The sequence below is a fragment of the Arachis ipaensis genome, chromosome B05 (genome assembly GCF_000816755.2).
Source record: "Arachis ipaensis cultivar K30076 chromosome B05, Araip1.1, whole genome shotgun sequence".
Classification (NCBI taxonomy): Eukaryota; Viridiplantae; Streptophyta; class Magnoliopsida; order Fabales; family Fabaceae; genus Arachis; species Arachis ipaensis.
The window spans coordinates 2,649,209-2,672,825 of record NC_029789.2 but is presented as its reverse complement, the minus strand read 5'-3'; the positions used below and the strand labels follow the sequence as shown (position 1 = coordinate 2,672,825).

General features: G+C 35.5%; 5 protein-coding genes across 9 annotated transcripts in view; 2 read left to right on the top strand and 3 right to left on the bottom strand.

Moving 5' to 3' along the window:
- Positions 1-2,192, top strand: part of LOC107642459 (glycine-rich protein A3) — a 2,709-nt gene extending 517 nt beyond the window's left edge. The window contains exons 1-4 of one of the 2 annotated variants that reach the window (XM_021122815.1): positions 96-230; positions 486-798; positions 1,648-1,989; positions 2,027-2,192. In XM_021122815.1, coding sequence (XP_020978474.1) covers positions 537-798; positions 1,648-1,895 — 510 coding nt within the window. In that variant the 5' untranslated portion in view covers positions 96-230; positions 486-536 and the 3' untranslated portion in view covers positions 1,896-1,989; positions 2,027-2,192. Of the gene's footprint in view, positions 1-95; positions 231-485; positions 799-1,647; positions 1,990-2,026 lie in introns of those variants that run through there. The other variant, XM_021122816.1, reaches the window with a different exon arrangement.
- On the top strand, positions 3,097-8,131 carry LOC107642457 (ABC transporter E family member 2). 2 transcript variants are annotated; one of them, XM_016345817.2, is made up of 12 exons: positions 3,097-3,384; positions 3,733-3,818; positions 3,917-4,014; positions 4,098-4,215; positions 4,305-4,394; positions 5,249-5,553; positions 5,650-5,845; positions 6,212-6,397; positions 6,487-6,759; positions 7,096-7,341; positions 7,440-7,577; positions 7,657-8,131. In XM_016345817.2, the coding sequence occupies exons 1-11, from the start codon at positions 3,282-3,284 to the stop codon at positions 7,557-7,559; spliced, it is 1,821 nt and encodes a 606-aa protein (XP_016201303.1). In that variant the 5' UTR covers positions 3,097-3,281; the 3' UTR covers positions 7,560-7,577; positions 7,657-8,131. The 2 variants fall into 2 exon arrangements, with proteins under 2 accessions (XP_016201303.1, XP_020978473.1); XM_021122814.1 differs by lacking the exon at positions 3,733-3,818 and having other exon boundaries at positions 3,106-3,384.
- LOC107641622 (F-box/kelch-repeat protein At3g23880-like) lies at positions 10,102-13,038 on the bottom strand. Of its 2 annotated transcripts, none has more exons than XM_016345103.2 (2): positions 11,725-13,038; positions 10,102-10,515 (listed from the first exon to the last, which is right to left on the bottom strand). In XM_016345103.2, exon 1 carries the CDS (start codon positions 13,027-13,029, stop codon positions 11,893-11,895), a length of 1,137 nt encoding a protein of 378 aa, XP_016200589.1. In that variant the 5' UTR covers positions 13,030-13,038; the 3' UTR covers positions 10,102-10,515; positions 11,725-11,892. The 2 variants fall into 2 exon arrangements, with proteins under 2 accessions (XP_016200589.1, XP_016200590.1); XM_016345104.2 differs by having other exon boundaries at positions 11,833-13,038.
- LOC107641621 (pentatricopeptide repeat-containing protein At4g19220, mitochondrial) lies at positions 14,379-17,586 on the bottom strand. Its single transcript, XM_016345102.2, has one exon. The coding sequence runs from the start codon at positions 17,406-17,408 to the stop codon at positions 14,541-14,543; it is 2,868 nt and encodes a 955-aa protein (XP_016200588.1). The 5' UTR covers positions 17,409-17,586; the 3' UTR covers positions 14,379-14,540.
- Positions 17,707-22,812, bottom strand: LOC107642455 (arabinosyltransferase XEG113). Of its 2 annotated transcripts, XM_016345816.2 has the most exons (14): positions 22,572-22,698; positions 22,377-22,418; positions 21,850-22,155; positions 21,491-21,696; positions 21,078-21,183; positions 20,407-20,663; positions 20,108-20,243; positions 19,735-19,829; positions 19,588-19,641; positions 19,072-19,185; positions 18,813-18,911; positions 18,599-18,715; positions 18,282-18,368; positions 17,707-18,165 (listed from the first exon to the last, which is right to left on the bottom strand). In XM_016345816.2, the coding sequence occupies exons 3-14, from the start codon at positions 22,007-22,009 to the stop codon at positions 17,998-18,000; spliced, it is 1,599 nt and encodes a 532-aa protein (XP_016201302.1). In that variant the 5' UTR covers positions 22,010-22,155; positions 22,377-22,418; positions 22,572-22,698; the 3' UTR covers positions 17,707-17,997. The 2 variants fall into 2 exon arrangements, with proteins under 2 accessions (XP_016201302.1, XP_016201301.1); XM_016345815.2 differs by lacking the exon at positions 22,377-22,418 and having other exon boundaries at positions 22,572-22,812.

Below are 23,617 nucleotides of genomic sequence, written 5' to 3'. Positions count from 1 at the left end.
ACCGTTAATTTTAATTAATATATATTATATATATTTTTTATAATTCAGAAACGGTTACAATTAGATTACCGGTACTATCAGTACACTTGAAATATTTCCTATCTTATTTTGCGCTCATAACAAATCTAATCAAATTCATTCAATAAATACCATCCTCATCTTCATCTTCTTCCTCTATTTCTAAAGATCCTCCAATTTCTTCACCCACTTCTTTCAAAATCCCTAATTCGGTAAGCTCCTTTATCCCTTTTTTATTTCATTTCGTAAAATTTTCATCCTTATTTCGGAACTTCTTGTTCACAAAAATTTGATATTACTATTGGCTTTTGCATGCAACACTAACATTCACAAATTTTCAATTAGGTTTTAGTTTTAGGTGAATTTTTTACCTTTATCATAACAAACAAATATTGCCTCTCTTTTTATTTATTTAAATCTGATTGTGTGTTTTAACCAAATTACCAATGTTTTAATTCTTTGTGCAGATTCAATTTTGGAGTCACTGAATCAGCCTTCATTATTATCTGATCTTGATCATGGGAGGTGGAAAGGAGCATGATGAGAAAGGGTTGTTTTCACACCTTGCTCAAGGGGCAGCATCAAGTTATGCTCACTCACATGGACATCATGGAGGATACCCTCCTCAAGGGTACCCTCCCCCTGTTGGATATGGTGCCTACCCTCCAGGACAACACGGTTACCCTCCCGCCCACGGTTACCCCCCTGCCGGTTACCCTCCTCCCGGTGGCTATCCTCCTCCTGGTGGTTATCCACCAGCTGGTTATCCTAATCCACATGGTATGCATATATGATCCCTCTTTCTTAGTTTTGTCAAGCTACTTTAGTCTTTAGGTTATGTAATTTCACTTATCATGGTTATATAATTGATATATAGTGTTTTTTAATTTTTTTAAAAGAATTTCATTTTGATTCATTGTGAATGCAAAACAGTTTTATAAGTGCATCCAATCGCATAATGTCTTGTTAGTAAAAATAACTGTTTTACAATGACAGTATGAATTGTCATGTAAGAAAACAGATATGAGACTGTTATCTTAATTTATATTGTGAATCCTATACAACATAGTGATTTTTTAAGTTTTAGCTTAAATTAGTTGTGACTTTGTGTTGACTGCTAATCAAATTGAGCAATGTTATATGCAGTCCCAAAGATATAATCATAATCTTTGATAGAAATTGTGATGAGTCTTTTGATAAAATGAATCAACACAATCTATTTATTATTTCAATAGTCAATAGTTTTGACCATGCTTTGAGATTATTCTAACAATTTTCATTTAGGTTTATTTTGGCTGTTCTTTACTGCATTTGGAACTTGCTAATGTTTGCTGCTGAATGTGTTGTAATGATGTTAAACCCTATCCAATGATGCATTTGCTAGATGAAAAGCTTTTTTATGAGAATGAATTCTCGTGTTGTGAGTTGGTTGTCATTGTGTGATTTTTTACCACTCATTTGAAATGTGAGAGCTGCACAACACATGTGTGACTTTAGATGATGAATGGTGAGAGATCAAACATGTTAAAGTAATGTGAAAAAAATAAATATAAGAAGACTCATTTTCTCTTTTATGCTGTCTATTAATGTCTACATTGCCGAAAACTAACTTCTCTGCCTTGTCACCAGGGCATAGTCACCACAGCGGCAGCGGGATGGGAGGATTGCTTGCTGGAGGTGCTGCCGCTGCGGCTGCCGCATATGGCGCCCACCATCTTTCTCACGGCCACCATAGCGGACACATGGGCTACATGGGACACATGGGACACATGGGACATGGGAAATTCAAGCATGGCAAGTTCAAGCATGGAAAGTTCGGCAAGCATGGGAAATATAAGCGTGGCAAGTTTGGTAAAATGTTCAAGAAGTGGAAGTAGTTCTATCTTCTATGTAGAATAATACCCTATCTACTACTATGCTTTATATATATAGCTTCTATAAATAATTAAATATTAAATAAACGACAACTTGTACGAAGTCAGTAGTCAATTGATGTAACTATTGTTATTGTCGAGCTCTTGAATGGTTTGCAAGAGTTTGGGTTACGCCAAGATAAATTATATTAGTTTATATTGGAGAAATTAGATAGAATTTAAAGATGAACATGAATTTGATATCAAACCATGTTGGTCGCGTTAAATTGAAGGTGAAAATGCAGTGTAGTTTTTGTGTGAGGTTACTAATCGAAAATTATTAGATAATTTAATATATTTGACTAACTTATTATTTAACCGTTTTTAACTATAAATTTTACAAGAAGATAATGTATATGAGTTTTTACCTATAATTGGATTATGCTGAATCAAACTAAATTATACTGAATTATCCACTATATCAAACCAAATTCAACTCGATTGGAATGTGAACTTTTTAGAACCGAATAACAAAGCAGCACTGTGTTTATAGAAGGCAACAAAGCTGAAAGAAAATAGAATAATATCCATTCTAAGCTTATAGGAATAGAAATCAGTAAATTACAATTTATAAAGCTCTTAACTCTCTAACTACCTTAACAGACCCTCAATTCGGATGAGTTAGGATTTTTTTTGATTGTCCACTGTATCTTCCAATCCGACAGGCTAAGGATTAATTCGTCGCGGATCGGAACTCCATTTAAAGATCTGCTGTTGGCCAATGGGTTGTTGCATGCACAAGGCGGGATTCGAATCCCGACACTTATTTAAGCGGATGAGTGAGCTGACCATCGACCAAAGTTGATTGATGAGTTAGGATTTAAATGTACGTAGCAAAAGATGCTAACGGTGGAAGGCTTTAGTGACTTCCCTCAAAAACATGCGAGTGTCTTTGGATAAAGGTAATTAAGGAGGACAAGTAACTTTAGATAGTATTTAAATTTCTGAAAATATTTATTTTTATTTTTATTTATATACAAAATAATTGTTTAGATATTATTATGGTATTAGATGTTCGTGTACTGCCAGTGAATCAAATAAAAATCAAAATTAAATTCTAAAGATAGGTATTCTGTATTCATCTTTTCCCTGTTTGAACCCGAATTGAAACCGACCCAGAAACCCGATTGGAGTGGTAAGAAGCTGAAGCAAGTAACCCTAGATTTTGCTTTAGACCTTTAGCCATATGCTATGTGCTTTTCTTCTGCATAAGAACGTTCCCACCACGCGTCCCTCTCCCTCTCTCTCTGATCGGTGTTCTCCGATCAATTCCTTCCATTTATTCTTCAATCGCCGCCATAACTACAACATCAAAGAAGGCTTTTTTAATCGTTTCTCTTAGGCGGCGAGATGGCGGATCGGTTGACGCGTATTGCTATCGTTAGCAACGACAGGTGCAAGCCCAAAAAGTGCCGCCAGGAGTGTAAGAAGAGTTGCCCTGTCGTCAGAACCGGTAATTCAATCAATTTAGATCTCTTCATTCTCTGTTACGATTTTGTTTTGTGAATTGTGATGGATTTCAAATTCTTTTCTTGTTTTGTTTATATACCTTGATGCCCCCAGCAAGTTTCAATTTTTTGGTACTTCAGCTCAATAATCGTTTAGTGTGTGAAAAAGTTATGTGCGTACACGTGGATTTTGTATTTAAGTTCAAATTTCATGCTTTAGCTCAATCATAGATTTGGGTTTTATCCCCTTTCTTTTGGGTTTGTTATTTAGGGAAATTGCTGTCATCGTAGTTTTGTGTTTCTTAATTCTTATGGGGTTTATGGTGACTGAAGAATTGTGTACGTGACTGCAGGTAGATTGTGTATTGAAGTTACTTCTGCTTCAAAGATTGCTTTCATATCTGAGGAGTTGTGCATTGGATGCGGTATTTGTGTTAAGGTATTGAAGATGCCGTTATTGTTGTCGTTGTTAAGTTTTGTTAGGTTCTAGTTTGATGCGTTTGTGTTCTGAGACGGTTTTGATATTCGGTGGTGTAGAAATGCCCTTTTGAAGCCATACAGATTATCAATTTGCCTAAGGACTTGGACAAGGACACTACACACAGATATGGTCCCAATACTTTTAAGCTGCACAGGCGAGTCATTTAGCTGCAGTTATCTAAAAAAATGGTGGCCATATGTTTGCTTTCGGTTGTGATGAATGGAATTAAAATCGCAGGTTGCCCGTGCCAAGGCCAGGTCAAGTGCTTGGATTGGTTGGTACTAATGGTATTGGGAAATCCACTGCCCTTAAAGTTTTGGCCGGAAAGCTGAAGCCAAACCTTGGTCGTTTCACCGTAATAACTAAACTGGCCTTTCGATTTTTTTTTGCCCAAAATGTTCAAGGTTTTATTTTGTTCATTTGATTTTACTCTTGCTTCTGCAGAATCCCCCTGATTGGCAGGAGATTCTGACCTATTTTCGAGGATCTGAATTGCAGAATTATTTTACTCGAATTCTTGAGGATGATCTTAAGGTGATGTCTGTGTCCTTATTCTGTATGTATGCAGTGATGTTTTTACTGATTTTCCTATTGTCACAATGAAAATAGTAATCACATATTATGTTCTTTTGCATACCTGTGCATATTGTCAATTCCTTTCTCGTTCAAGTCTTCATACTTGATCATTGTTTAATTATGTCTTGGTAGAGGCTTAGTGTCCATTAAGCTAGTTTGTAAAACTGCTTCAAAGGAGAAGCAGTGCAATGATTTTGCAATTAGGTTCATGGAACTTTATTACTTATTATTTTGTTTCCCTCACAGGTGATTTACAGCATATCATTGTTGTTAAGTTAATGTACCTGAATATATGTTAAGCCAGTTTGTTTCCGTAAATAAGTATCAAGTCACAAAATTAGTTTGTAGGAGACTGCATCAATCATTGGTATTGGGTACATTAAAATGCCTTATTCTCATAAATATACTATATTAACATTATCACACATGAAATGTTACGTTGAAGTTGAGCACCCATTTTACACTATCACTACTGATATCAGCAAAGTAGGTAATACAGAATTGAAAAGCTTTTGAATGTGTTGATGCAAGTTTGAAGGCATTGTAGATTTAGATTCTCATCATGCACCTAAAATTAAATGCTTTACTTTGGAACAATCGCTGTAGGATTCGTTGTCCTAGTATTCAGAAAAACCGTTTTTAATTCTGTACTTGGTAATGTGGGTTTTGGTATACTGACAAATTTTTGAGCATTCATTATTCAACTTTAAGCTGTTGCTTGAATTTATTTCAAAGATATCATACTTCTTGTGATAAAAAAATTTGTATACATCTTGGTAGTTGTGCTTATTTTGATTACTTGTGAATTATAGGCTATCATCAAGCCTCAGTATGTTGACCACATTCCAAAAGCAGTGCAAGGGAATGTGGGGCAGGTGCTTGATCAGAAAGATGAGAGAGATAAGAAGGCAGAGCTTTGTGCTGATCTGGAGCTTAACCAGGTTATAGATCGTAATGTTGGTGATCTTTCTGGTGGAGAGCTCCAAAGGTTCGCCATTGCAGTTGTTGCCATCCAGAATGCAGAGATATACATGTTTGATGAACCCTCTAGCTATCTTGATGTGAAGCAGAGACTGAAAGCCGCTCAAGTTATTCGGTCATTGCTTAGGCCTAATAGGTTTGTGTCTTTTCTTCTGTGTTTTATCTGCTTGAAATCTTGTTTGTGTCACTTTTGCTGATGTATGTTGATTTTTTTGCAATTGTTGTTTTCCAGCTATGTAATTGTTGTGGAGCATGATCTGAGTGTCTTGGACTACTTGTCTGATTTCATTTGCTGTTTGTATGGCAAACCTGGTGCATATGGAGTTGTGACATTACCTTTCTCAGTCAGAGAAGGAATTAATATCTTCTTGGCTGGTTTTGTTCCAACAGAAAATCTTAGGTTCCGTGATGACTCTCTTACCTTCAAGGTATGTATAATACTTTTAGACATCTCCCTCTCATATGTACTGGATATAAATACAATTTGGCTGGTGAAACCGGAATGCATAATAAATCATATGGGTTTGCTTTGTTTAAAGATTCCAAAGAAAAAGTCAGTGAAATGTTGGAGATATTCAGCTCGTGAAAGAACACCGAATATATTCAGCAGCAGTTCCTTCCTAATTAAAGTTATTATAGAACAAATAATTCCCATTAGTGTTGCCTGATTTACATTAGTGTGTTTGAAACATAATAGCCTAACAATGAAAATGTCCTAAAATATTAGGGATGAATTCCGAGGTTTGTGTTTTTATTCCAACAAATCTCACATACCTCACTCTTGCATTGTTTAGGTTGCTGAGACTCCACAGGAAACTGCTGAGGAGGCTCAGTCATATGCCCGATACAAATATCCAACCATGACCAAAATTCAGGGCAATTTCAAGCTTCGTGTTGTTGAGGGAGAGTTCACGGATTCTCAGATTGTTGTGATGCTGGGAGAGAATGGAACTGGAAAGACAACATTTATTCGAATGCTGGTATTCTTTTATACTGTCATATTTGGTATTTTATGGAAATCTGTAATTATTCCACACGTATAATTACCATACTACTTTGGATTATTCAGGCTGGTTTGTTAAAACCTGACACAATAGAAGGTGGATCTGACGCAGAGATGCCTGAGTTTAATGTTTCTTACAAGCCTCAGAAGATTAGCCCAAAGTTCCAGTCAACTGTTAGAAACTTGCTGCATCAAAAAATACGTGATGCATACACTCATCCCCAGTTTATATCAGATGTGATGAAGCCACTTCTTATTGAACAATTGATGGACCAAGAGGTTGTGAATCTTTCTGGTGGAGAGCTGCAAAGAGTTGCATTATGTCTCTGTCTTGGAAAGGTATTATAAACTTCTTTTTAGAACTGCTCAAGACTGGTTGTGCCCTTTAATCGCAGTTTGCATTTTGCCTGCCTGAATTTGGCTTTACCCTGTACATTCTTGAGTAGCTGCATATTTTCCTATCCACAGTTAGTATCTTTATTTCCATATCATGGAAATTAGATTAATAGCTGAATTTTGTTGTGTGAAGCCTATACTATTGGCTCTAGTTGAACTAAATATATTTTTGGAATCACGTCACTTGTTTTTGTTGTTAGTTTTCTGTCTCTCTAGATGTCTCTGTTATAAACAAAAGAGCATGTGAAGATTTCTGACTGTTGCTATTTTACATGACAGCCTGCAGACATCTATTTGATAGATGAGCCAAGTGCATATCTCGACTCTGAACAGCGAATTCATGCTGCCAAAGTCATCAAGAGGTTTATCCTTCATGCGAAGAAAACAGCTTTTGTGGTTGAGCACGATTTCATTATGGCAACTTATCTTGCTGATAGAGTTATTGTTTACGAGGGTAAACCATCACTTGATTGTACTGCCAATTCTCCGCAATCATTGTTGACTGGCATGAACCTTTTCTTGTCGGTAAGTGTTATTATCTCCAAGTATTCCATTTTTTTTCCTCTTTCGATTTCTGTGCTAGTCTTACATAATTGATATAATGTCTGCCATTGCTGTTGCAGCATCTCGATATCACATTTAGAAGGGACCCGACTAATTATCGTCCTAGGATTAACAAACTTGATTCAACCAAGGACAGAGAACAAAAGAATGCCGGGTCTTACTATTACCTTGACGACTGAGTTTACACTTGCGGATAGGTTTGTCCTTAATGCATGTCTAAAATCAGAATGCTTTTCAATGCCTACTGGGAACTGAATCTATTCTCTCTTGTTGTAGTTTCTCTAGGCCAACTCAACATTGCTTCAGTTTGAGCTTTTCATGGAATATCAACTTTAGTTCATTTGATGCCTTGGCATATAAGGAGATGATCATTTTGGCCTTGAAGGCATCTTGGGCAATGAATTGAGGAGCCTGTATGCATGCATGCAGGCCATTATGTTGGTTGGTGCATTTTGTATATTTTATTCCCTAAATATTTAGTGCAGTTGCTTATCACCAGTTTTGGTATGACTTAGGTGGGTGGATATGAATGTTTACATTAGTTTATATTGGTCTCGTTTTACATATGTTGCCCCAAATTTAGAGGGACAACCATTTGAGTTTAATCTTCTCTTGGGAGCTTATAATTTATTAATTTATGAGTTGGATATGTAATGTGGAGTATTATGTTTCACTCCCTTGTGACTTGATTTTGATAGATGCCTCTACTTTGGAATATATTGCCACCGGAGTGGTTTTTACTTTTTATTTACTTTGGTCTGAGCAGCTTATTTTTCTTGAATGCTTAAGACGTTAAGATTCGAACCCAAGATTTGTGGTGACTTGCTAATAATCATTTCATGAAATTTTAGCCATCAAATGAGCCGATTATAAAAGATAAACTATATTCCTTTAATTTTTAATTAGAGTGAACTATCAATCCGGTCTCCGATTATTTTTCGGAATGACAACGCGATTTCTCAATAAAAATGTTCCACTTTGGCCACTATCTCCGATTTCGATGACACAATGCGATTTCTCAATAAAAATATTCCACTTTGGCCACTATCTCCGATTTCGATGACACAACGCAGTCTGTGTGTTAGGTTTTATGACTGAGTTGTTATGTGATTTCGGTGACACAAATGCAGTCCGTGTGTTAGGTTATATGACTGAGTTGTTACGTAATTTCGGTGACACAAATGCAGTCTGTGTGTTAGGTTATATGACTGAGTTGTCACGTTATGCTTGTTGAGGTGGTTCTTATGTGTTAGTGTATAAGGGTTTAATTGTCTCTAAATTTAGATTTGTTAGGGAATTATTTGTTCTTATTCTTTAAATTATTTTTTTCAAATGATTTTTTTATTTATTATATTAATATATTTTTTCAATAAATTATTGAATATATGGTGTAATAAGTACAAATTAATTAATTAATTATTTAAATTTAAAAATACAAACTCAAAGCATCAATAATATTATTAATCTATTAATAATACATATTGTCATAAGGTTATAGATCGATGAAGATTTATCAATATAAGAATAATGTAGATTAATTAAAATTTTACGTATATTAAAATTCAATTGTTTGCATAGTATAACTAATAATTAAATTTACATATATTTTACTCAAAATCATTATATATGACTATATATAATTAATTTGACTAAATTTTCATTTAATGACTCTCAGTTATCAATTTTACGTAAAGTTAATTAAACCTAATTTCATCAATTTTTTAATTAAACTATAGACTCAATATTAATTTTAATATTTTTTGTAAAAATAAAAAATATTACCTGTTAATACGTTTACACGTGTCTTCTTTTAATTGGATTTCTTTTTTAATAAATAAAAAAACTAATAAAGAAGATCAGAGCAGCAGCCTTCAAAGCCAAAAGTCCAGAACATTTGGCGGCTTATTTTCAGCCTTTTCATCGATAAGATGGATATTTTAGGAATTTAACTCCTCACTAAACACCAAAAATAACATGGGCAACTTATTCGTATATGACATACCATATTCCATTAAAGTAGTGTGGAATACCGGATAATTTTCCAATAAGATTACTTCAAACATTACAGATCAAAATGAGGAAACACCCAAAATTGAAGCAATCTGTGATCCAACAATAATAAGAAAACACCCAAAATAATCACAATGACCTGAACTTTTTCCTACGCCTACATGAAATGGCAAGCATTTAAAATAACTTAAAGAACAAAAAACTGCAGAAGCATAACTCTGAAGAGGAATTGAATTTTAACAGGGTTGAAATTTTAAAAAGTTAAATCATACTCTACTATCTACCACAATAATGCAATAAACCCTAAACAGATAAACATATTGGGTGTTAATATTGCAATTCACATCAAAAACAGATCCAGTGTCAATATCCTAACTTACAACTAACTTCATTATATTATAATTTGCAAATACTAGCTCACTTTTTCATAACATTATCTTGAATAAATTCAAAATAAATTCACCAAACAACATATTTAGAACCAAAATTAGCATGATGAATAAACAGGAACAACAGTTAGTCAAACTAAGGGAACACCAAAAGTATTTACGGCACCCTGATCTTCTGTATCCACGAATGAAATGCAGGGGTTTAAAACCACTTGCATGATTTCAGAAGAATTCATAGAAGTCAACCAAGAACCAAGGATTGACCATAATCTTTTGCACACACGACACTGGATATCTCGTCATACAGAAACATCATTACTAAGATTGAAAATATTGCTCTTGGTCTTCAATATAACAAGATATTGTCATAAAATGTCTAGTTGACCATAAGATATGATAGCACCCATGGAAATCATGAAAACAAGTAAATATTTTAAAGGAACTAATAACATTGGCAAAGGAATTACCACACATATATATCACCTAATAACTGCTTCTAGTTCTATAAAATTTTGGTTCTTAATCTTCGCTACTTACATTCCTATGCTTGCAATAACATGCTACACATGTTGTATCATCTAAAGTTCTCAACATTACGGTGGCAACATGCTAAGATCTAATCACTATAACTACTACTAGTAGGAATTACCATTCTTGTACCCAAGCCATATGATTCAAGCTCTATTGCACTCTTCTGGTCTATCTTTGCAATCATTGGTGTCACATTTTCCAGACCCTGCAGATAGAAATTGTTGTTTATATTTCCATTGACAACTAAGTCCGTAATTTAGTAACTTGCATATACGCACTTATTTTTCCATTCACTTCTTCCACAATGAAAGTTTTGCAAGCTATTAATAAATAAATATTGATCCAAATTTGTTGGAATAAAGTTTAAACAAAGAGAGAGAAAGAAGGATTTTAAAAAAAGACATAATGTCAATTGACTTTTAGCATTGAAACTTATTGTGACTTTTAGCAGTATATTTTCTAGTGCATTGAAACAAATTTTCAGCTGCTAATGTGATATGTAATTCTTGGACTTGATAATTTTGTTGACAAAACAGCAATAGAACACTAAAAGCAGCTCCCTCATTAAGTTTTTGTTATGATACCCCTCCCCTCCCAACCATCCCTCTACAACATCATTTTAAGATCTTAAGTACATCTAACTTTTCTAGTGGCAAAAAATTTTCTCATTAGTCAATACTTCATCATCTTTTCTTCGTATTAACTATCTCACAGCAACAAAATTCAGAATACACATAGTTACCATCCTATTAGACATGTATGTAACAATCTAAGAAAGAAATCTTATTTTAGTTGCTATCCTATTAGACATGTATCTAAAGATCCAAAAAATCATATGCTGCATGACAAATTTACTCCGAAGAAAAAAAGAACTAAAAACAATACTCTGACACGTAAGTTTTTTGGTTCCAACACTATTGGAAATGGAGATACACAGGATCAAAGCCACCTTCACATAGCCACATAATTTCCACGGAAAAAAACTAATGAAGGTATATACATCATAAATAGAGCATCTACATCATAGATAGGGCATACTTAGGGTACTTTTTGGCAGGGTAATTGGATGTCATAATTTATTTCCATCCTTATATTATTCATTCCTATTAGTACAATCCAATCCCATGACTACTATAAATAAGATTTCAGCTTGCCATGAAGCTATTTCACCATACAAAATATATGTCATGAAAAGATAAAGTAACCAATAACTAAATAAAGTGAAAATTTCATTACTTTCACAATGGGATGGTCGCGAAAATCATTCTTCACTCCAGAAAATCATGTTCTAGATTCTTACTAATGAAAAAATCAACGCAACTTCATTTGTCTTTAAACTTCATCTAACAATTAGCAAAAATTAATAAACTTATGCAACAAGTAGTCATGGTAAGGATGTTAGAATTTTATGCACCTGTATATATAAAGTTTGCAGCCAAAATACAAGTGATCCGTCTACAAATTTGGATCCAACAACAAGAAGTAGCCAGAGTAAGGAAACACCCAAAATAATCACAATGACCTGAACTTTGCTGACAGAACAAAATGCTGCAGAAGCAAAACTTTGAATAGGAACCAAATTTTAACAAAGCTGAACCAAGCTCTCAACATAATCAAATGCATCGAGGTAATGAGTGTCGGACGAGATATTAACGCGTTTAACACTATTATCTCTTCGGTCATAAAACACTGCCTCAAAACCATGCCTGCCTCTCAACATGAAGACATTTCCATTCTCAAATACAAATCCTGGAAATAGGCATTCAACACCGAGATGGTGAAAACTAATCTTTAGCAATTGAGTCCAAGAATTTTCATCTCCAAACTCCTTCATTTGCCATGCAATTAAATGAGTGCTGTTGTAATCATGAAGAAGATACAGGCTATTTCCCCAAACTCCCAGAGTTGGCTCTTGACCGGGGATCTCATCTATACCCTTTGGAAGCGGAATCTCTTTACTTGTATCCGATTTCAGGTCAAAAGAAACAAGCATTAACATATCAAGTGTAACAGCATACCAATCATAATCAGCTGCATGCGGGGTACGGAAAGCTATCCAATTAAGAGTGCCACCGATGAAGTAGCCATTATCTTGACAAGAAAACGGAAAAGCAGGAAAACTCTTGATCCTCTTCCATGAACTGCCACCAAAGCTATAAACTTGCGTAATCAATGTTCCAGAAGAATCCCAAATGATAGCCAGTACCTTGTAACTGCCACTTGACTCATCATACCCAAATCCAAGAGCAGTGTGCATATTGACACGTAAGCACGGCGAGTTCTCTGAAATATAGCCTGTGAGAGGGTTCAATAAACGCACCCAGATATGCCAAATATCGGTCTTGGTGTGGTCAAGAACATGGGCCACACAAACCAACCCGTTGCATGAACCCACAACCCAGTCGTTTACGTGTAGAGAGTAGCGATTCTCTTGAGCATCAAGAGTAGATGATGGATTCTGGATGAAAGAGTCAACGCTACTAAACACTAAGCCCCATATATTTTCTTCGTCGAGGGGCGTAAAGAGGAGGATGGCATTTTTGGGTGAACGGTGAAGGTGAAGTTTGACGAAGTGAGGGTCGGAGATGATGGAGTTCCATGACTTGCACACAAGCTTCAGCCGCGTCAGAGGCTTTGCAGGAAGCCAAGAGAGGATCTCCATCACCACCACTTCACACAAGAGGACCGCCGCTGTTGGCTCTTGAGCCTCCATCTGCATTCCCGTGTCTCTCAAGGGATTGAAGAGATTCAAATTTGAAATAGTGTTTTACAGTATTCTTTCAATTTACTTAGGTTTTAGGGTCAGCACACGTTGGTTTGGTTCGGGTTTAAGGTGAAATTAGAATCGAACCGATTAAAATGTAATTAGTTCGGTTTGATTTGGATTTATATTTTTTTTTGTGTATGTTCGAACCAAATTAAACCGATTAAGAACGGATTGGTTCGATTTGAATAATTGGGTATCCGATGACTTTAAAATTCATAAAAAAATCAAATTTTTATCTTAAAAATTCAACAAGTACAATAAACATGTAACATTAATATAAATAATCTAAACATGTTAAACACTAAATACATTAAAAACTAAACTCATTAAAATCCAAACAAATTAATACTGAATAATGTCACTAAAAGTCATATATATTTTTATTTTTTATTTAATTAATATATGATCGGGTTCACGGGTTGGTTCGGATTTCGTATCCCAGAACTGATACATGAACAAATTACTTACAAAGGTCATTAGTTTGGTTCGGATTGGACCCAATTACTCGTTGGTTTCAGAACCAATTTAATTGGTTCGGTTCGAGTTCGGACCGGTAATCAAATACCGCTACCCGTACTCACCCCTACTTTCTTCTGTACAGTGGTACTAATTTTTTTATTTAAATATTAGGTTATCAAACAAAAAATAATATTTAAAATTTAATTATTATAAATTCCCTTAAATAGCAGTTACACACAAAGCATCTAGGTGGTTACTTTGGCTCGTAAATACAAATTAAATTTGTCCACAAATCTAATGTTCAAGAGAAACAGTAAAATAGTTAATAACTCATGAGAATCTTTCTTAACCATATAAGATAGATTTGATTTTATGTTCAACTAATACAACTTTACGTAATTATGTCTTTACCATGTAATTTCAAGTCTCAACATAAATAGAAAATAGTTGTAGCTAAACGCAACTTACACATAATTTAACCAAATATTAATTTCTAAAATATTTTCTAGAATTGCATCATACACATTGTGAAGGAGGATGCTCTCGTTAATTTAATTAAAGAAACCATGGAGTTTACATTACACTCCTGATGGCAATGTCGAATAGAGAGGTTAGTATAACTATTCAGTCATATAGTAGTTACTAAAGGATGAATGAAATTGAGAAGATATAGTAAAAAAAACTTCAGCAAAGATATTAAAATTTTATGGAATAGAAGTGTTGCTTATTTTAATTATGTGGTGTATATCTGTTGTAATCATGTTTCAAATTTGTTTCTAGCCAATTCTCAGTTTGAACATGATACTTTGCTTAAGGGGTAAAAAAAGCTTTAAGAGAGTGTCTAATCAAATCTACTCTGCATCTTGGTAGATATTTCCATTGAGAAGGGGTGGATCAAATGATAGATATGAGACTGCTCACTATAAAACTAGATTTACATATCTACAGTTTAAAAGCATTTCTATTAGTCAATAACTTTATCCCTTGAAATTTGATTAATTTTCTTAAGCACTCTCCTGTCCCAAGCCAACATCAATAAGGCTATAGCCTGCAGCCTTTTTTAATCCTTGGTCCTGTACATACTCTCTCAATTCAGTGGCATCTTTCCAGCTTCCTGCAGCAACATACATATTTGACAATGATATGTAATATCCAACATTCTGAGGATCCACTTCAAAGAGATGTTGAGCTACTTGTTTCCCCAACTTGATTGCTCCATGATAGTTGCATGCACTTAGAAGTGTTCCCCATACACCTGAGGTGGCCTTTGATTCCAAGCCTTTTGTAAACTCATAAGCCTCATCAAGCCTACCTGATTTACCTAGCATGTCGACCACATAAACTTGATGCTCAATCTCTGGTTCCACGCCGTATTCCTCTAACATCCGGTTGTAGAACCAAAGACCTTGGTTAACTAGTCCTGAATGGCTGCAAGCAGATAATAGGCTAACAAAAGTGCTCTTTGTCACCCTTGTTCCTGATTTGCACATTTCATGGAAGAGTTCAATTGCTTGCTCTCCTTTTCCATGATATCCATATGCAGCAATCGTGGAGTTCCAAGCTGATTCTGACTTCTCTGAGTGTCTAAATACTTTGAGAGCAATGTCCAGTCTTCCACAGTTGCTGTACAAGTCTACAAGAGCTGTTGCTATGAAAGAATTACATTGAATTCTGGACCTAAACACATGAGCATGAACTTGTTTTCCATGTCTTAGGATGCCAAGTTGAGAACAACCTGACAGAATACTCACAATGGTGAATTCATTTGGTTTGAACTGAAGATCACGAAAAAATTCCAATGCTTCTCTACTTTCTTTATTATGAGATAGAGCTGAGATCATGCAGTTCCATGAGCATAGGTTGGGAACAGAGCAGAATTTGAAGACTACTCTGGCACTGTCAATGTCCTCGCATCTGCCATACATGGTAATTAGCGAGTTTTGAACACGAGTATCTGACTGCAAAGGAGATTTGTGGGTAAGACCATGGAGAGTTTTTCCTTGGCTGAGTAGTCCTAGGTTTGCACAAGCTGACAAGGCACCCACAATGGTTATGGAGTCATGGTTGAAAGCAGCTAATTGCCTCATCAAACTGAAAGTTTCTAAAGCCTCTTGAAAATGGTCACCTCTTACACAACCTACAATAAGAGTGTTCCATGAACCGATATCTGCAACTGCAGAGTTCTCTTGCAAAATTGAGAAACCAGCTTTCAGGTCACCACAAATGATATACATGTGCATGAGAGAATTTACAAGAAGAATGTCGTTCAAAAATCCAGATTTTAACTTCCAGCAGTGAATTGATCTTCCAAAGTGGAGACTATCAAGGGAATCACAGGAAGAAAGAATAGCAAAAACAGTTGAAGGACTGCAATTTGGAACCCGGTTTAGCAACTCCCTGAACAAATCTCGAGCTTCCTCAGAATAACTGTTTTGGGAATAGCCAGATATCATTACATTCCATGATACCAAATCTCTCTGTGAGGCAGAATTGAACAAGATCCTGGCTTTCTCCACAAGGTTGAACTTTGAGTACATGTCTATCAGGCTGTTCAGCATAGGAAGATGATCAGGTACCATCTGTCGTCGAATTGCGAATGCATGGATAGTTCTTCCTTCTTTGGAGAGCAGAAGCTCTGCACATAGTGGAAGTATGGTGGTAAATGTTACAACATCAGGTTGGAAAGATCCTGTTGTTTGCATTTCAAGCAGAAGATCAAATACTTCATTAACTTTTTCATTTGAAGCAAATCCTTCCATCATTGCATTCCAGGAAACGACATCTTTCTGTGCTATTTCCCTGAATACTGTCTCAGCGTCGCTGATGTTGCCACTTTGTGAATACAACGAAATGAGAGAGTTGGAAAATGAAACATGTGATCTGTCCCTGTAACCTAGTTTGATTCCCTGCCCATGAATGGACTGGCCAAAAGCCAACTTTCCCAACCTTGAAGAAGCCGAAATAGCACAAGATAGACCAATGCAATCGGCTGTTTCTCCAGCACAAGTCATCCTTTTGAAGTAATATAGTGATTTCTCTGGATCACTATTGTAAAGGCTTCCTCTCATTATTGAATTCCATGAAACAACATCTTTATATTCCATCTCTTCAAATAGACTCTCAGCGGAGCTTAGATCGCCGCACTTTGCATGCATATCAGTTAAAGCATTACCTAGACTGATATCCACAAGCATCCCAGATTTTACACTCAAACAATGAATTGCCTGTCCATGTTCAAAATTTTTCATGTGGAGTGAAACTGATACCATAAGCAATAGAGTGGTGGAATCAAACCCAATTTGAGCCTTATTCATTTCCTCTAAGAATTCCATTGCTCTACTATAACAGTTATTTTCAAGACATGCTGCAACAATGGCATTCCAAGCTATGATATCTCTGTTATGAATCTCACCAAACAAATCTCTTGAGGATTTGAAATCTCCAGCCTTAGAATAAACAGTGAGTAGAGATGTTGAAATAGGTAGGTGACCTAGAGCACCTATTTTTAAGGAAGCACAGTGAGCAACATAGGCAGTCACAGTTCTTGGTTTTTTGAGGGACAATCTAATGTAATCAAGAACTAATCCAAAATGAACATTATTGACACAAAAGCTCCTTTGTGGCATTTCCTCGAACAGTTGAATGGCAGTGGAAAAACAATGACCAAAAGATGACAACAGAGGACGAGAATTTGATAGAATGAAATCTCTTTGCCCCTTAAAATTGCTGAACCTTCCCTTATGGTAGTTCTGTGAAGAAAATGAATTGGATGATAGTGATCTTCTTGGTGGAAGAAAGGCTAAATTTTGAGAGGCCCATCTTGTTATATGCTTTAGGAGCAATTGAAAAGGAAAAGCTACCCATGTTCTCATTTTCACATCACTGTAGAATACGAAAAATCTTGCAATGAAAGGCTTGCATTTGCAAAAGAGAAATTTCGCTATTTGATGGGTAGGGTCTAGGATTTCTGGAGCAACTGCCAACTCAGGTGTTGATGTGGATTATCTTGTTCTATAACTTTTTTTTTTTCTCTTTTCTTTTTAACACGAATTTGTTTGTAAAAGAATTCATTGAACTATTGTGTTAGCCATTAGGTGTTATATTTCCATAATCTAATGTGATTAGTATTAAGTTTATTATAAAACATGCAATTCAATATCAACTAAGATATCAACGTGCAAAAACTGCAACCTCATGTTAAGACATTGTAGGCTTCACTTTCTTTTTTCTTGCAATGTTGAAAACTTGGTACAAGGCAATTTTACTTACAATTGTTACACAAGAACCAGAGTCTCATCTCAGTGGTAACTTACATCTTCAAAGTGGATACAAGATTCGTTAGATTCTTTAGCTTCTGTAAGTATGGAAACCGTGGTCTTGACGACGAATCAGAAACCGAACCATCTTTTAAACTCTTGCGTGTATTACAGTATATTAACAAACATAATCCTGAATTTGACCTCACCAAGGTGGATGATCATCTGCAGAAGTTTGAGGAGGGAGCGGCGTCCATCCAGGTTTCTCGTCCCAGTACATGTCATAATAAATGTGACCGGGGGTGTGATCCAACACACAGCACCATATGCCTAAATACCGTTTGACGCGTTTTCGGAATTTTTCTTCCCTTTCCTGATTAAAACAAGAAAGGATGGTAATCAGGACTGGATGAATCAACACAAGTTTCTTTTCATTATGCAACATACTAATAGAAAAATTCCAAACAGGAGAAGACAAAATGGCCGTACCTTGTCGGTGAATCCTGCGAAAGCATCTTGCATCGAACTGAACTGAATGACTTTTACATCCTTGAATGACGGGAACACTTTCTGGTACTGTGAATTCAAGCAAAACTACGAATTTCAAATGCAAGTAAAATGAAAATATTGTAGAGTCTATTTGTAGTTCTTTCTTTGTATCAGCTCCTTAATGCAAGTTAATGAGTTCCCTTGGTAGAATCAAAAAAGTTCTAGCATTCTAATATGATCATATCAGTGTACTTTATAAGGTTGTTTCGAAGAATTTGAACTGAATTCAATACTTAGCGGATCAAAATTTCAAATACCATCTCTTCATTGCTATGCTTTGGAAATTTAAGTACTCCCCCAATGGTATTATCTGATGCATTGCAATCTTGGCTGCCTTCTTTACAGAGCTGAACATCAAGCCATGATCTTTTAACCTGATCAAGAATCCAACCATGATTTTCACTCAGTAAACTACAACAATATAGCAGAACTCATGATCTAAAATTTGATGGAACTTGGAATAATATTCACCTCAGGCGGCAGAGAGGGATTATCAAATAATGAGTACTCTCTAATATCTATTCGAGGGCCAAACTCTTCCTCGGGGAGTTCTTTCAACATGACATTCACCTGCAATGGGGCCAATAATATATGGTCATGGGAAAGAGGGTGGTGAAGTAGATAAGGTTTTGAGATCTTTTCTTTTCCCCCTTTATGTAGCATTGCCTCGCAACTAAAGCATAAATGAACAATAATAACAATAAAGGTCACCAAATCAAAAGGGAAATACCTCAAATACATGATCCAAAGGACAGAGAAAAGGTTGTCTAGTCATAGACCCCTCTAAAACGCCAGGATGGGGGAACCACAGCCTATCAAGCCTGCACCATATTGGAGGCATGACCTAAAACACATATATTAGAGCCGATTTTAAGATCATTAAATATAATTTATGAAGACAGAATGAACTGAAAAAACAAAAAAGAATATTATCATAGCCGATTACTAAGAACCACTTGAACACTCAAATCGATTACCCTAATCAGATATCATGGGCAACATGTTAGGCAAAGATATTTTGAAAGGTAGAACTCCTTGCAAATTTAATAACGTGAAAGTAATTCGATAATTGATACATACTTTGTTTTGTCCACATCCATAATCTTATAAGAAAAGCATATAAATCATGGGGACATAATTCCAGGTCCTCCTCAGAGTGTTACTTGTTCAAGATGAGTGCTGCTACCTATCACTAAAAAACATGCATTTAATATGCAATTTTATGATTCCAGAAAACAATTCTCACCAGTGTTCTGTTCAGAATGGAAGCAATAGCAAGTGCTGTCCTAATCTGTTTTATCTGCACAAATTCATTTTATGTATCACAAAATACAACATAAAAATTTCTGTTCAAAATTTATAAGTGAAAAGGATCAGGTATATACATGCATACTTGGTAATTAACAAGAGTAAAATGTGATCCAACAGTATGATTCCCACTTAACAACAAGCTTTTTGGAATAGATGGCTTAAATGACAAGAATCCTCCTGGAAAAGTTAATCCAAGAGTTAGGCTGCGGCAATTTAATGAAAAGGAGTCAAAATGTCCAAAAGCAGACCCGTCTAGGTGACAGTTAACTATAAAAGTATGAATGTGAAAGCCCGCTTGAAAGATGGACAGCATGGAAATTTCTCAAATGCATGAAGTACTAAGTAACAAGCATAGACAAATGTAAATAGTAATTCTCAGTTCTGCAATGAAAAATAAAATTAAGTGAATGATCTCCTCAACAGAATAGCGGGAGGCAGGAGCATTAACTACTTACCAGGAGGATTATAGTATTCTGGTGGATCACGGAAGAACATGGCTTCTCTCAGTCGGTGGCGCTTTCCTTCAGTCCCTGCAAATTGAAATGTTGTGTGCACTGCATATGGTTCCAACCTGAGTTGCTGATACATAGCCTATACAATGATAGCATCAAGAATATTGATAGTAATGAGATCACAGGGTCCAACAAGAACTCCTTTAGATAACTTGCGTAAAACAGAACCCATCATATGTGAAATCAAGCCAAAAAAGAAAAGAAAGAACTCAAATGGTTGAAATTGTTTAACTAGATCCAACCTGTATAAAATATGTGTGGCCACTACAGAAGATACTAGCCGGTAAAATTCCCAGCTTTAGATTTCCATCATAAGCATAAACAAGCCCACTGTCTTCATCTACAGAAGGTCCTAACTGTCTGTGAACAATATCATTAAAACCAGTCTGATCCCATATCTTTTCATCAGCTAGAACCAGTTCTTTCCATTCCAAAGCCAATGTTTTTGCAGACTTTGTTGGTCTCCAATGAAAGATTCCAATGTTGTAGGCAGCACCGACTATTCAAGATGATAGACAGTATACTTAGTATATGGTCAGAAAGAGTGAGCCACAGGATGTATATCTCAGTAAGATTAAATTTGCTTCTGAAACCAGAGAATACCAATAATACTACAGTAAAAAACTTCATCCTGAGAATATATTTTGCTGGTTTCATATCTTAAGTCATTCGAAAAGCATGATGAGGAAATCTAATGATGCCTGAAAAACTAAGTGTGTACAAGATGGCATAAAAGGTTACTATCATTATAAGGAGCATTCTCATGTAAATAGGTTTCACTTGATTATCACTTGCAAATGATATGTTAAGAGTTCAACATGACTCATAATTATGCAGTTGCAGTAAATAAGCCCCACTAGAAAAGAACACTAAAATCTAAATCATTAAGCTCTGTTCATTATCAGATATTCACCTTCTTGCCAAACTTCCAGACTATCATCAACAACTGTTGGTATAACTTGATCGCTAGACGTCAATACATCTGCTTCAGGATAACGAGCAAGATATGGAAGGGGGTTCTGCTCCACAATCACCAAATTGAATATATATTTGAAAAACAACATATATAAGTTGAGAACAATCACATACTAGTGTTGGAGACATCCTTAACTATGAGGATAAAAGGTTGATATAATGTGATAATGGAACATAAAATATGTAGCAAAAGGATAAAATGAAACCATACTAAATTAAGATTAGTGAAAAAGAAATATAACAAGGTCAAAAAGAAACTTGTTCAATTTGGATGATGCACAAAAGAACTTCGCAAGCTTATCAGTCACCATTATAAGCAAACAAAAATATTGAGAAAATGGAGGAAAGTACCTTCAACCAAACCATGTCAGTGTCACACATCAATAGTTCATAACCAAAAGGAAGTATTGAGTTTATTAGAATAACTTTCTCTCTCCCCATCTTATGAAATGTTGGAGAACCCCAGCCAACATCCACTGTGCTCATATGGCTATCCATGTCAAATACTGGAACCCCTTTCCAAAACAGTGCCTCCAACACTTTGGTGTCCATTGCACCTAAAAGTTAGATTTCAAGCTCATTTAACAAAATCCTAACTAGTCAACTGTAAAGAATACCTAACATGCTTAGGAAAATGTCATGGCCAACTAAACAAAAACAATATATAAGAAAAAAGAAAAAATAATGAAAGCTTAAACGGCGATGCTCACCGACAAGATAATTAGAGACTCCAAGATCATCCAGGTGTCTAACCCAAGTCATAATAAAGTCCATGAATGCATAATTCCCAAAAGTCACTATTACGATGTTATCTTTCACTCTTTGCTGAATCAGTTCTTTGGTCAGTCGGAAATCCTCCAAAGGTGGCATCTTTTTAGGGTGAGGCGGTGGTGGAACATCCAAAACAGGTCTTTTCCATAATACTTTTTGTGTTTCTGGGGTTGAAGGGTGCACATCATGCACAGTTTCTGACTTAGAAAAGTTGAGTGTCTGATCTGTAGGACCACGACCCTCATCTGGAAAAGAAAAATCCAAAACCATTTTCAATTAAAAGTTTAAAATCCCACCAACACATGGCTAAAAAGTATGTTACACAAGCCAATAACAAAATCCGGTGAATGTGACAAACTAACAAATAAAAAAGGTCTATATTGAAAGATACCAACAATCCATTCATTCAAACAAACCCACTGATATAGCATCAAAGGCAGGTAAAACTAATATCACTACATGTTACCAGACTCTTAATACCAAAGGGTGCTCCACATTCAAGCCAAAACTGCCAAGTAACAAGCAAAGGCATGATTTTGATGCTAAAAAAGAACATGCAACCAATACATCAGAAGTTTATCAATAATTGATGTCATAGTCAGCTACATGACTTTTATCAAACAGCTTCAATGCATTAAGAATAGTTAGAGTGAGTGAGTACCTGAAACGGGAGAGGAAGGTTGAGAAGACAAAGAGAACCATGTGGAGGAAGAGGAATCAGGTGAAGAAGGGTTGGCAGAGTAAATAGCGGAGAAGACGTAGCATGTGGAAACGACGAGGCCAACGATGACAACTGTGTAGATCGTCAAGAACAGAGGCCGAGAATGTGTGACTTCTTCGCAGGTTTTAACCAACCCCATCTGATTCTGGTTCCTCTGTCTCGCATTCACAAATCATCACCCTTTGAATCCATCTTCGTCCTTGTTTCTTCTTTCATCTTTCGAGGGAGTGTGAAATTGAAAGACGGTAAAAGTTAGATTTTGGTGCAGATTGCTGTTTCCCAAATTTGACTCGCTTCTGTTTGTTCTGTTCTGATTTCTCAGTGTTGGTGTGTTCTGCTCCTTGCTGCTTCTGTTTAGCGTTCAAAGACATGAATTTCTTTTTTTTTTTTTCTTCTAAATTTTATTATAAAGCAATTAAGTGTTCAAAATATTACTATAAATCAAATAATTTTAAAAACTTTTAGTGTAACCAAAATTTATTGGAAAAGAAAGTAGGTGATGAGAATCTTTTTGGGATTAATTTAAGTATCTATTTACTAAAAATTTACAAATAAATTAGAGTGAATATCCATTTGATCCTGACAATTATTTCAAAAGGACAATGAGGTCTAAAAAAAATATTCAATCCGGTCCTTGATATTTTTTTTTTGACTGATTAGTTTCTGTGTAAAAAAAAAACATTGAATTTTTTTGGTACATGGACATTGTTGTCTTTTCGAGGTAATTGTCAGGGGCCGAATTGGATTTCTTTTTTTCAAGGGCCTCGTTGTCTTTCAAAATAATTGTCAGGAGTTATTTTGAGTTTTTCTCAATAAATTATAATTTTGGGGTTGTTTACTGGCACTTTGGTTGTCGGTTCTTCTATCATCAGGTCATCAAACTCCTTTTATGAGGGACACTTAGTGACGAATTTATAAAATTTTGATAGTAGGGGTAAAATATATATAATATAATAATAATTTTTATAATAAAAAGATTATGTGTA